This window comes from Larimichthys crocea, chromosome XII (assembly GCF_000972845.2).
Source record: "Larimichthys crocea isolate SSNF chromosome XII, L_crocea_2.0, whole genome shotgun sequence".
NCBI classification, from domain to species: domain Eukaryota; kingdom Metazoa; phylum Chordata; class Actinopteri; family Sciaenidae; genus Larimichthys; species Larimichthys crocea.
In genome coordinates this window covers 27,803,594-27,817,097 of record NC_040022.1, presented here as the reverse complement: position 1 = coordinate 27,817,097, position 13,504 = coordinate 27,803,594, and the positions used below count along the sequence as shown (strand labels likewise).

The 13,504-nt window shown below is 41.8% G+C and overlaps 1 protein-coding gene across 1 annotated transcript in view; it reads right to left on the bottom strand.

The window, feature by feature from the left end:
• Positions 1-6,205: 6,205 nt before the first annotated feature.
• Positions 6,206-13,504, bottom strand: part of camk1da (calcium/calmodulin-dependent protein kinase 1Da) — a 58,837-nt gene continuing 51,538 nt past the window's right edge. Inside the window, exons 10-11 of the mRNA XM_010745432.3 lie at positions 13,085-13,337; positions 6,206-12,368 (exon numbers count right to left, since the gene is read on the bottom strand). Coding sequence (XP_010743734.3) covers positions 12,250-12,368; positions 13,085-13,337 — 372 coding nt within the window. The 3' untranslated portion in view covers positions 6,206-12,249. The remainder of the gene's footprint in view (positions 12,369-13,084; positions 13,338-13,504) is intronic.

Genomic DNA, 13,504 nt, shown 5'->3' with positions numbered 1-13,504 from the left:
ATAAAATTTGATTTGGATGAACATCAGTGTGAACGTGACAATGTTTTGAAGTAGGGTATTAACATCTGGGTCACCGGAGAACAAAAAAACAAAGAGCCACACACTCAGCGGTTCAGTTAAGCCCTAAAGCATCACGCCGAGAGTGTAAAGAGAGGCTAAGGTCAGAGGAGACATTTTTATGTGTATATGGGTATTATTTGGGGAGTGAAAAAGATGTGTGTGTGTGTGTGTGTGTGGCTGGTCCATCAAGTGACTGGAATGTGTTTGTGTGGGCAGCAATGTTCTGAACAGCAGGACGTCGCTGAAATATTCCTCTAATTCAGTCTGGAAAACCAAAAGCTCTGGAGGGAGGCGAGCAGCCGTCACATCATGAGACCACTGTGAATTCAAGGAAGACCCTGAAATCACCAGAGAAGACCTCAAAATGGGAGGCCGGGCGGACAGAGAGGGATGCGGAGAGGACAAATGAGTTCATCGAAATCTAAATTGCAGTCTCTCTCTGTGGCCCAAACACAATCAAACACTCAATGAGAAATAAAGTAGCGGCTTGATGAGTCTTTCAGACACAGTCTCATTTCTACAGCACATCTTCATTGACCTTGTCTGTTTAGTTAGCACACAGGTGACACAGGCACAGGTAGTGCTTTTCTCTTTGAGGCAGCCAAACAAACATATCCGATGCTAAGTAGTAGAAGAAAAGTTGCTGCAGATAATCACACAAAAAAACACTAACTGATTAAATAAGTGTGATGAGTTGTAACTGACAGAACTCACTGTTTGCATGACAAAAGATTCAATCATTTCAAAGATAAAAATTGCTGAAGTCAAAGGTCATTGGTGAGGTCAGGAGGGAAGAAAGTGTTCAGGAGCCTCTGATGTCTTATGCTGTATTATTTATTGACGATTGATCAAGGAGAATTAGAGACACTCTCAAAGTACATCAGAAGTGCCTGAGTCGGTCTCACATTCTGCCCAACTCATGCTGGTGGATCGACTTTAAACCCCAAGATAACACCACAAATACTACACGCCCAGAATTAGTCAAAGAGAATGTTTTTACCCATGGAGGTGTTATTGTCAGCATATTCTAGTCGTAAGACACAGATGGAACGTCAACGGCAAGCTATCTATTATGTCTAGGAAGGCAGCAAAGAATATATATATATATATATATTATATAAATAACCTTTACTGAAAGAATAAATATATTAAATATATTGAATATTTGTTGGTATCTACATCCATTAAATTGGCCAAAGGCTCAGCACATAAGATGGATGTTGGGGTGGTGCAGGGAACAAACAAAAAAAGCAAGACTTTTAAGGGTGTATTGGCACATTTACTAGTCAGCTGTTAGCCAACCAGCAGGTGAAACATTAACAAGGCAGCTGATGCCAATAAGAGTGTGAGTGAGTGCTCAGCTTGAACCAACAATTCATTCATTTTTATGTTTTTCTTTAAGAGCTCTGCATTGTTACGTGTCTTCACCTTTTTGGCTGCTTGGTTTGAAATACTTCATTCTCATGGTTTGCTCAAACCTCAGTTATATGAATGCATAGCCATAACACTGCAAACAAACACATCACTCACCTGAACACAACATCACTTAGGGTGCAAGTAAATGAGCTAGCTAACACTACACCATTTAGACTTTAGAGGAGGTGACAGTTTTGACTTGATTTCATTGTCTACAATCTACATACATACAATCAACCAACGCTGGGAGCTCGCTGGGCCCATACTGAAGAAAGTGAGTTTCCATTTTTGAATTATTATAAAGCAGGTCTAGGTATTATACACAGTAAAATACCGTAAAGGTATCAAAGCGCTGGGCCCACAGAGAAATGCACACAGCTTCACTTCAGAAGCTGTATCTTTATGGGACACCAGGACTTTTGTAAGGTTGTGATGTCACAACAATATTGTACAAAACACCCTGTTCTCGCTAGAGCTCCAGAAAGAGGAGATATATATCTTATGGATATCAAAAGTTCAAATAAAACACCACATTTTAAAACGTGAGACCTTTAAATGGAGATTATTTGTATCAAAACCTTAAGTCAAATATTTTTGGTTTATAATTTAGTTAGTTTTGAGCTTACTAACCAACAGTGAGACACCACAAGGAAAGATCGCATGAACTCCACGCTGTTTGCATTCAGAACAGTCGACACCGATGGTCTTTGCACACTTCAAATTCCCCAGCATGCACCTCTGTTTCCTGCGAGACTGCACGTTATCTCACTGTTTCAGATGATCTGCTGGTAATTGGCTTCATGGAATATACATATGCTGCTCGGTAAAGAACAAAACATCATGTGTCTGCAGGGGAGAGAGGGGGGAGGAGGAGAAGGAACCCTGCAACGATAGAAGGGCTGGAGAGGAGGAGGGGAGACGGAGGAGGGGAGACAGAGGAGGGGAGGGTTAAGCCTTGAATTAAAGATGAGGAGAAATCAGTTTAAGAAGCAGAGATCAGTGACTCCGAGCACAAACAAACTTACAGCTTGACAGCCAATGTCAACAAGCAGTGTTTCTATGTGTGTGTGTGTGTGTGTGTGTGTGTATGAATGACAGGTAATTTTGATTTAGCATAAATTCAGTTCTGCTGCTTTGTGTGTGTGTGTGTGTGTGTGTGTGTGTGTGTGTGTGTGTGTGTGTGTGTGTGTGTGTGTGTGTGATGTTGTATGTGTGCATGTTATTGGGCGTGAGTGTCAAAGGAATGTAAATTACTTTGATTTCACAATTTTCATTTCAGTGCTTTGGTGTGTGTGTGTGTATGTGTCAGGGAGATGAATAATTTGAAATGAGCCAATGCAATGATACAATGTGTGTGTATGTGTGTGTGTGTGTGTGAGCGTTCCTCTGTACTGAACTCAGATAGACAGACAGTGGGGAGGAACATCTCCGACTGAGACAGAAGGAAAAGCAGAGGGAGTGTGATGACTTGAACCACAGGAAGCTCCACCGGGCCAAACTCTGCTAATAACACACCAATATTAACACAACTTATCTGTGATGAGCATATACTGTATAAACCTTCAGGCTGACGCTGCTCAGCGGGGAAAACTCAACATCATGTCAAGCTACACTTCAGTCGATGATAATTTAAAAGTTATCTTCAAAATGAGATTGCTTTTGAACCACGTATGTTAGCTTATTAACTATAGTGTTGGCACGGTGCACGAGGGCAGCAGGTAGCCTGCAGCTCTTCTGACTTATGTTGATATATCACCGCCCGCTAATTGTTATTTTCAAGAGCCAAATGTGTATAACAAAGCAAACGGATGCGTATTTACTGCAGTGCTCTTCTGGAGTGCACGTTTCCACTTCAACAAGAAACAATCATAAATCCAAGCAAAAGCCAATTAACATCAGGGTGGAGAAGTGGTTGTAGTTTGCTGTTATTAAATGTAGCTAACAAAGCTACACAGGTAGAATGTTTAGTGTTATTTACAGTCCATAGACAGTATAATTAATGCACCGTGTATCAGTGACATCACCCATACATAAGTGTAGTGGTTCTGGTCGTCCGGCTAATCTCAGACCAGGCCGAGGTGTGCTGAATGACGCCTGGGTGCTCAAACAAGCCACCTGTAATCACAGCTACCTGCCAATGTTAATCCTGCATAACTTTAAGCCTTAATATAACCTGAACAGGTGAGTTGTATATAAATTCACTCCTCAGTACAGTTGTCATGAACGGGGAAATTAGCTACAGAGACCAAAACTGTTTTTTGTACCAGGCTGTAAACATGTTTATTTCTGCTGTGAAGTTGGACATTTGAACATGGGGACTTATGGAGACTGACTCACTTCTGGAGCCAGCCTCAAGTGGACGTTTGAGGAAGTGCAGTTTTTGGTACAACCGCATTAGCTTCACTTCACAGCCACACGCAGGTTGCCGCTTATTTCAGTCACGCTAATGTAAGCATGCTAACATGCTCACAATGGCAACAGGTGTAATGTTTCAGATTATTTTGAATATTTTTGAAGTTTATATGCATTACTTTCATATTAAACAAGCATTCATGTTACAGACATGGTTGACAACAGGGCCGGCCGCTGGCATAAGCGGGCTATGTGGTTGCTTAGGCTCACAGCTGCAAGGGAGGGGCCACACATGAACTTAGACTCGCTCCTCACTTTGTACGGTGTTATGTTCAGGAGATGCCAACTTTCATGCAATGACCATGAGCCTGATGCAATTAACCCTTTTCACATGCGTTCACGCCACACGTCCATTCAGAGATTCATATTTGTCACTTTCCTCCTGATAGTCTGAAGAAGTCACTGCTGCACGCTGCTGCTTGTCTGTCTCTCTGCTGTCTGTGATCAGTTATCGATTAGTTTTTGACTTCAATCTCATCTTCAAAAAGGCATTGGGGAGCTTCAGAGTTGAATGCAGTAGACTTTTATTCCCTTCACAGAAAACAAAATCCGAGTCTTATGATGACAAGAACTGAATTTTGGCTCCAAACATCACCCTTTATACAGCGTCATAGTACCCAATAGTATCATCATTATAAGAACACACCTTCTCATGTTTTAATATCATCCAATCATTCCAACTCAGAGACTTTTCAGGGTCTTATCAGTCGGTGACCTTGATGTTTAGTCAGTCCTGTTGCACCTGGATTCCCATGGATGTTTTGCTACTTTTGGTGGCCTTGACTTTTAGCTGTATTTGCAGCTACACTTTATTGACCCAGGTCAAGTCCAGTCATGTTCTTTTATTTTTTCTACTCTTTTTCTTAACTTTACACAATTAGAATCTTCTCCTTCATACTGCATTTTTTAAAATAAACTTTTCATAAAGGTTTTAATCATTGCACATTTTCACACTTCTTGAGTTCTTGACTATAAATCATAGATTCTGCACTGCAAATAAAATCTATTCAGCTGCTAGAAAGTATTTTTGACCCTAATAACCCCCCCATTTTTAAATATTTACACATTTACATTGTTGCACGTGGAAATAATTGGACGTATTTCTGATGAATCAAATGAGAAGCTGAAGTAGGTGCAATGTTTTTTGTTTTTTTCAGGAAATGGAGAGAAAGGATAAAGATAAATGTGACTATATCTGTATTCCTAAACCACATTTTCTATCTACATATTTTATTTAAGTCACAAAACAATAAATGATTCATGCAAGAAAGAGTTAATAAACCAAATAAGAAGATATAAACACAATAATAAAATCCACCATAACTCAGTCAGTATCCAGAAGATTGTTCATGTGTCTATAGATTGTTTATGTTGAGATGGTTATCAGGGGCCCACAACTTACTTTTTAAAGAAAGTAAGAGATTTGATTTGTCCATCTCTATTGTGTGTGTGTTCCTTCAGTTAGAAGCAGTGTGTGTGAGTTGTTGACTGCATTAGGAGTTTTTTGAGGCCACAAACAAAATCTTGTTTAGGGCCAGCCCTGGTTGACATGTTAGCTGTCACACCTCTTTGGTCTTCCCCATTCAAGTGGATCAATGAGAAAACACAGACATTGTTCATCCAATCAACTACATTGAGTATTACGGTAGCAGTACTGGCTCTCCATGAGTAGTAACGGTTAACAGTATAATTTGGTTCGGCTTTACCACCATATCCATGTATGTTATGTGCCTCAAATCTCAATATGAAAGCTTTGGTTATTAATATGGTTGTTTGTAGTTTTTATTGTTCTGTGTGCTGTCCACACACTGGTGCTGGGCAGCTGTGAACGCTCACACAAGTTTGGAATCTGCTGTCACACAAAAACACTGATACTGCAAAAAAATGCTGAGTAGTCTGTTTCTCCACCCCCCGAAGATGTAAACATGTGTTTTTATCTGAACTCCTACTGAACTCTTTGTTGCAACTGCACAATCATCATGTGGACACCGCAGTGTAAACCAAACCAAAGGAGAACAGACTTAACATTTTATATGGGTAAGTATCATCTGTGTCCAATGTGTTTTCACGCTTCAGCCACAATAACGTATCCTGACGTGCTAGTAAAGGCAACATGTGCAACATCTGTCTTATGTCTGCTAAACATCTGCTGCACAGCCTATAGGCTAAATGTTGGTCAGTGTCTGGTGTCTGCTTTATATCAGCATGCATGGAGTACAAACACACAGAGACACACGAGGTTTACATTTGTAGGAAATGTAGTCCTAATTCTGAGCATTAGTCAGCACACACACACAAAGTAAAAGTAAAGAGTCACGTTACGATCATTCAGGATTTATTCCAGGAGAAAGACAAACAAAACACAATCAGTCGCTCTGGCCTGTGTCGTCATGGTAACTCTGATATGTGCACATGATTGTCGAAGGCATCTGATATACAAGCCCCATTAACGGAGAGTGATCATCATCATCGTCATCATCATCATCATCATCACAGCACAATAAGTGCGGCAGGTAGTGCCCGCTCTGAGACATGAGTGAGTCGTCGTCTGCGTGACGACGGTGCACAGAATGGGAGTTTGTTGTGGTCACATGCAGAGAGTAAATACAATACAGCCGGCTAAATTTAGCGGGCTCTGGACACGGACACCCACAGGGAGACACCGGGTCCCCAAAAAACAGCCTTAGCCAAAGTTTTAGCCCTACAAACAACTCTCGAGGCAGAGCTGCTCTCATCAGATGAGGATAAGGACAGTTTACTGATGCTAACGGAAAGCTAGAAACTTACTTCCCATAAGATACATGCTAACATTGTGGATCCTAAAGCATTTGGCAACAATTCATACTGAAACATGATCATGGCCAAAAGAAAACCACTCTTGCCAAAAACAATAAATGAATGAATAAAGTTCGTACCACAATCACCCATAAATGAAGTTTGTGTTGTCACATATTGTGCCACAAAATCTGTCTGACATAACCATTTATGGCCATATCATTTCTATAAGCAGAGGAAGTCAGCAAATACTTTAAATGGAATGAATGGGGCATGGCATCCAGTTCACTTAATAAATAGCAGTTAGCTGATGATGAGATTATTTCTGCCTCTCCAAACAGTTTGTAGAGCTGAAACTCTGATCTGCCTCCGAGGAAACGGGCATCTCAACCTGTGTATGTCTTTACATAATACAGAGATACTAACATCATACAAGGGCATATAAGATTACGCAAACACTCATGGTGAAGTCGAACTCTTGAAGCACTTTTTTTTTTTAGACATGCTTTTCATCTTTTGTGACGATGCACTTCAGCGCCGTCTTTGTTTAAAAAAGAAGAAGGAGAAGAAGAAAAAAAGGTCCGAGGAGTGAGAGCTCAAAGAGGGGGAAAGAGTGGACCAGAGCGGGTCGTAAGCCGCCCTCCGTCCTTTAACAGTGTGTTTCTGAGTCGGTCACAGCTTTGGATTTCTTCCTTTAGAATGGCAAAAAAACGTAAGCCTGAGTTCAGTAAACGATGCTTTCACTTTTAGTTGGACTGACACTGAAGAGGTGGTTGGACACTGATGGCATGAAACAGTTTATGAAAGCAGAAGGGAGTAAAGGGGATGTTAGCTTCTTTTTTTTTTTTTACATTAAACATTCCATAGAGTACAATCAACTTCCCTCGACACACTCGCTCACTCACACACTCTCACATGCCTCGACAGCAAAACATTTGTAAATATTATCTTGAAAATGATCATTCATATTCACAATCTATTTACAGTAGCATCTTTAACATGGAAAGGTTCATTCAGAAAACAGCACATAAAACCACAGAGCAGCATGAACCTGAACCCACGGCCTGCCTCGCAATACATTCGTAAACCCAAACGTCCGGACTGACGAGGACCACGTCACATTGAATCACTTCTTACAGTGTCGGCTGATGGTTCATTTTGTGCCAGAGAAAAACCCGGTGCACGACTCTTACAATGTAGCTCATTCATTAGTATTAATAATTAACAGTTAAGTGATTGAAATGATCTAATATCTGGCTGAGATTCAGTGTCTTGCACTTGCACCCCAAAAATTTCTTTAACTACAGGTGCTGATGTTGTTCATTTCCTTCATTTCCTGACCCCACATCGAGAAAATCGAGAATTGACGACACGCTTAAAAATGTTTAAAAAATGCATAGCAATCAATGGGTATGTATACATGGTTACAGTGAATAATTAGATTAAGGTGATCATTGGAATAAAGCCCTTACATGGTTCAAAGTCCCCCTCAGTAACACATGGATAATTACATGGACTGACTTTACGGTTTGGTTAGTAGAGAAAAGAATGGAACACAACCCTGCTGTAAAAAAAGTCAACAATAATATATATATTTCTGAAAGGTGAACTGTGTAGTCATGCAGTAGGATACACATGGGTGTTGTAGTTCAGTAAGAAACACTAAAAAGTTAGCATTCTCTAAGACTGCACATTTAAAATAACAAAATCTATCTTTTCTTACACACCTAAATCTACCGAACTAAAACTCTACTACGACTCGTTAGCTGCTAGGTCAACATGCATAAAGTAACTGCAACGTTTTCAGTCAAATCAACAAGCGTGTCAGCGGTGTTGACACATGTAACGCAAGTTTCACGACTGATGCTTAACAAACTGTGCAGTAGATCTGGTGTGTGCATGTATGAATGACTTGAGTGGAATGAGGCGTTCTGTTAAAGGACGATTCCTGCGTGATTGGAGGTTTACAGAAAACAAATCTGTTCCCTGGATGTATGTATAAATTATAAATCAGTTCTCACTCCCTCGATGGCATAAATTACGATGTGAGCCACCGACTGCAGTCAGTGTAATCACGGTGAATGAGAGCTTACAACCAGAACGCTGATACCAAGATGCAGATTTACATATTGATGTGCGCATCCGAGGGCAGTGAGAGAGTTCTGTATTTCTGCTTGATAACAAGGCGGAAACTTTCAACCAGCAGCTGAGAGTCTTCCTGTTAGTCTCTGTCTCAGTCAGGTCTGAACCAGGAAATTCAGCCTGATATATCTTAGTCCTCTGAGCCTCCACTGTTGTCCAAAAATGATTAAAAACACATCAGTGAGTCAATGTTGCACTGGGTGATATGTTACTTCATCACCATGAACATGGGCACTGTAGTTCATTTCAAATCATCACATACACCGCTGTGCTGCTGCAAACACTCGCTAGTGTAACAAATATGTATTCATCCACCGCTAAAAATAGTCCCCCCCAAAAATCGCACTTTTTACTCAAGTTAGACAAGTTATTACAGCGCCCAGCTGTTTTAGGAAATTACTGAGACTTTCAAAAAACTCACTAAAGATTTACGTCTTGAGTTGGAGCTAAAGACAGGGTAGAGAGGCTGTAAAGTATCGAGAGGGGGGACTAGAAAGAGCAGAACACCAAAACGCGTCGAAATTGCCCTTGCAGAGCTGTTGAAGCTGCTGTTAAAGAGAACAGAGAACATGAATGCAGATATTTAAACTCGTTAGCATTCATGAAAGTCAACTTCAGTGCCAAATATGTGCAGCTTAATACACACGATGCACCAAGCCAGAAGTGAATTCCAGAAAGCTTGGGTGAGAGTTGATTTACTGTCATTCTACCCTTCTTTGACTCTCATCCAGCTGTGGTCTCACACTCCTCTGACATGCCAAACAGATTAAAACAAGTACTATGAATAATTATGCACATACTTTTCAGCACCACTCTGTGTAGATAATAAAAAAAGGTGAATGGCAACAGATTAAGAAGGGGTCGAAGGTCAATAAATCTCTCTCCAGATTCATTTGCAGCTAGAGTTCAGCCCTTTAGATTTAGTGTCTCAAACAGCCTCGTATCTAACTAGCTCTGTTCTAACCAATTCATCAAGTAGAATGAACCAAATTGTCTTCGTACCTTGCACTGGTCTTTGGCTACAATTCACAATAAAGGGATCAATAGAATTGCATCTGATGACAATCTGATATGTGTGAGCGTGCACCCAACACTGTACCGTTCTCTCTGCTCTGAGTCTACAAGGCCATTCCAACCAGTGACACAAACTCAGCTGCTGTAGTGATGTCAGAGTCATGAGAAGGTGACATTTGAGTCAAGTCAATCAAAGTCAGGCCGTCATGTCAAATGCAGATACATTTCCAACGAGCTGAACTGTGTTTCTGAGTCTGTCACGGCAATCAGTAACGGTCTAGTGCGGCCTTGGTTCCACTGGCAATTGGATGATGGAGTTAAGAGTTGTGGACAATGGGAGTCTTGTTGTAAACAACACATTTTGGCTTTGTTGATCATAATGAAATACTTGACATTTGCCAGTTTTTGAACTGTCTCACTAATTGTGAGAACTGAGCTACGCAAACCAGGCTTTTGGATTTTGGGCACAAAACTGTCATTGGATGAACCATGGACTCACCAGTCCTCCATGTTGTTTTGGTGAACCGTTTTGAAGGCTTGGGGGATTCAACAAACAGAATAAGAAGTGCATGCTTTGGAAGATAGTCAAGTCCAAAACACCTCGGAGTCCTCGGTAGAAAAGTCTGAGTCAATATTCAAGTCATGAGTCTGCACAACACTGCAATCGGGACACAGCTGATGTCTTATGCCCTGGATCAATAACTGTGGTGCCACAAAGCCTGAACCAAAAACAGACAGAACAACCTAAATCAGGAAATCGTTATTCGCCAGCTCACAGTGCAGCTGCAGTTTTCCCTGAGCACTTCTGAACCAGGCGTAGCTTGACGATGCAAAAAGGTGAGATCATGGCTTCTTTATAGGGGGGGAGAAGAAAAACAGCGGCAGAAAGCAGCTTCTCCATCTTGGATTTTGTCTCCACACGGGCTAGATACTCTTAGGGCCCATATGGGAGGCAGTTTGTACCCTTGAAATGGCATTGCGCTGCATGTGGCTGCTTAGTTTGGGAAATCAAAGGGCAAGCTATCATATAGTCACTAACATTCTCAACTGGAGGCAGTTTTCCTGTAAATACCTCTTATCTATCTATCCTATCCTAAACCCGCTGCATGTTTCATAATAACCTGTATGTGTGTCCCTTTAAGGGTGATTGTTATAAAAATCTTATAAAGTAAGAAAATAATAAACAAATCAAAATTTTTCAGGCAATAAACAAGTTGTAGAATGTTCTGACATCCACTCTGGGTTACTATTGTTTTTTTTTTTAATAAAGTTTACAATCTCTACTCTCTGATAAACATAAGTGGATGGCGGTTAATCTGCGTCTGACCCTTTCTGTGCAAAATACATAAAGCGCTTACTCATATTTTCATGTCTCAACAGTCGTATGGTACTTTTAAAGCACTTCTTAAAGCACAAACAAACAAACAAGCCCATAAGGACGTATAAAATGTCTTAAAGGTGCTATATGTAGTGTTTTCACATGAATAAATCATTGCCACGTTACTTTGCTACATTAGTAAAATGAGTGTAAACAAAGTGGGTCGCCTCTCCTCAGACCTCTCGCCTCTGCTCTGCATTCACGCAGACTCTAGGTCAGATTTGGAGGGAAATCTGATGGATTGCTTTATGGCACGTAACAGGAGGCGTACAGGGACTTTGGTGATGCTAGAAACAAGGGGATTATGGGAAATGGAGTCTTAATGCAAAACAAAGAGCTTGCACAGTTAAGCTGTTAATAAGCGTGAGGTAGAGGCGACCGGTTGTCTTGGTCACGGTCTCATTTATTTACATTTAATTATACCAAAGTAGCACTATTAATTTGTCAATGATGTTCGCCTTTTAAACATTACACATACCACCTTTATAATCAACAGTAATAATAAACAATAAAACAATCCAGTTGCCAACAGTCAAACCGACAGTAATCTGGAAAAAAAGCTAAATAAAGTGGCGCAGGAAAGACCAGATTCAAGAGGGAAGTTGATGTTGACTGACATTGAATAATACGATACCACCGGCCCCACCATGAACCACCAATTACTGCTCAAGCTGGCAGCAGTTGACACCCATTTATCATCCAACAGCAACCAATCAAAGCCGGCCATTCAAACATCCTCAGTGAGAGTCAGTGGCCGAGCTGTCGCTGTGGCAGGAAGAATCCTACACGGTGTCCTGGTGGGTGGTTGGTGTGCGTACAGTATGGCGCTGTGTGTCTTGAATCGGTGGGGTGGAGGTAAAGTCCTCTGCTCTCCCTGGAGCAGGGCGGGGAACTGGCTGGGCGGTCGCATCCAAGTGGAAATGCAGTGAGGAGAGGGAGGGAAGAAGAAGAAGAGGGGGATCCTCTTCCTCTCCTGTCGTCCTCCCGTCTATTTCCTTCTCTCTGCCTCACAGCGCCGTGGCCTCCCAGCTGGTTCCCCGCGGGACCTGGCGTCACTTGGTCTCTGTGAGCACCGGGGCTGGAACGGCTGAGGGATGTGGCCGGTTCAGCTCGGCGCCTGCGGCGGGAGAAGAAGCTGCAGACGCCAGACTGCAGGGTGTGACGGTTACACCTGAGAGAGAAAAGTCAACATATGGGTGAGCAGCATGAATTACTTTCAAAAGCTGTAAATGACTAAGCCCTCTAAGCTACGCCTCCTTTAGTTACTCTTAATGTTAATTAAATTATCTTCCTATTGGATGTTTTTACGAGCAGAAGTTTGCATTTATTTTGAAAATCAACTACATGTAGATTCTCTCTGCTGTTTCTGTGTCTGACTTCCTGCCAGGTGACGTTTAAAACATAGACTGAAACTGGTGCACACGGAACACGTCACATCCGTGCCTGGTGGCATTTGGCCTTTAGTCTTAGTATTTTAACTATGACGAGACAAATGTAAATGAGTTATTTCATTGTAACCTAACACTATTTTGCTGCTTAGCTTAAATACTTGGACAAGGAAAATGTCAGATCATCTGCTTTTCAAACTCTGAGTTTTACTTTGGAGAATGAGGACTGACCATTGTGAACGCACCGCCCCCTCAGATAATGAGTTTGGATAGGGTTAGCTGGTTAGCTTAGCATGCTAACATTTGCAGCCTACATAAGAGTCTGTTTAATACATTCCTTTTGGGTTTTAAGGCTTTCACCCTCCAACCTCTTAATGTACATATGGAGTATCACTCTTACTACAGATGGGGCTGTGCATGTGGGGGAAACAAACTTTTTGTAATAAACATATGTTCCCTTGACTTCCTGGTGCCACTGATATTACTGACTCCTACTCACATTCCTTGCGAGGAGCTGCTATGTTGTTGTCTATGGAAGAAGTTTTGCTGGCGGCCGTGTTGGTGCTCTGGCTCTGCGCCGCCTGGCCCGCGTTTTGGCTCTGAGCTGGCTGATTCTGGCCCGTCTGGGCCTGCTTCTGCGTCTGAGTCGGCCTGGTCAGCGGATTGGAGGCGTCCATGCTGCTCCCCATGCTGCTGCTGCCAAGCTGCAGCCGCCTCATGTGCCGAACCACGGCGGTGGCATTGAACGCTTGCTGAAGAGAGGAAGGAAATGAGAAGATGGGGAAAAAAAGAAAACAGAGAAGTTTCCTCAATTTCTGTGTCTCATAAACAGCATCTTGTTTATTTTATATGATGAAAACAAGACACGAGGGGTGTGAACCCAATAAATATCAGTTTGCGAGAGGCGGGGAGGCGCATA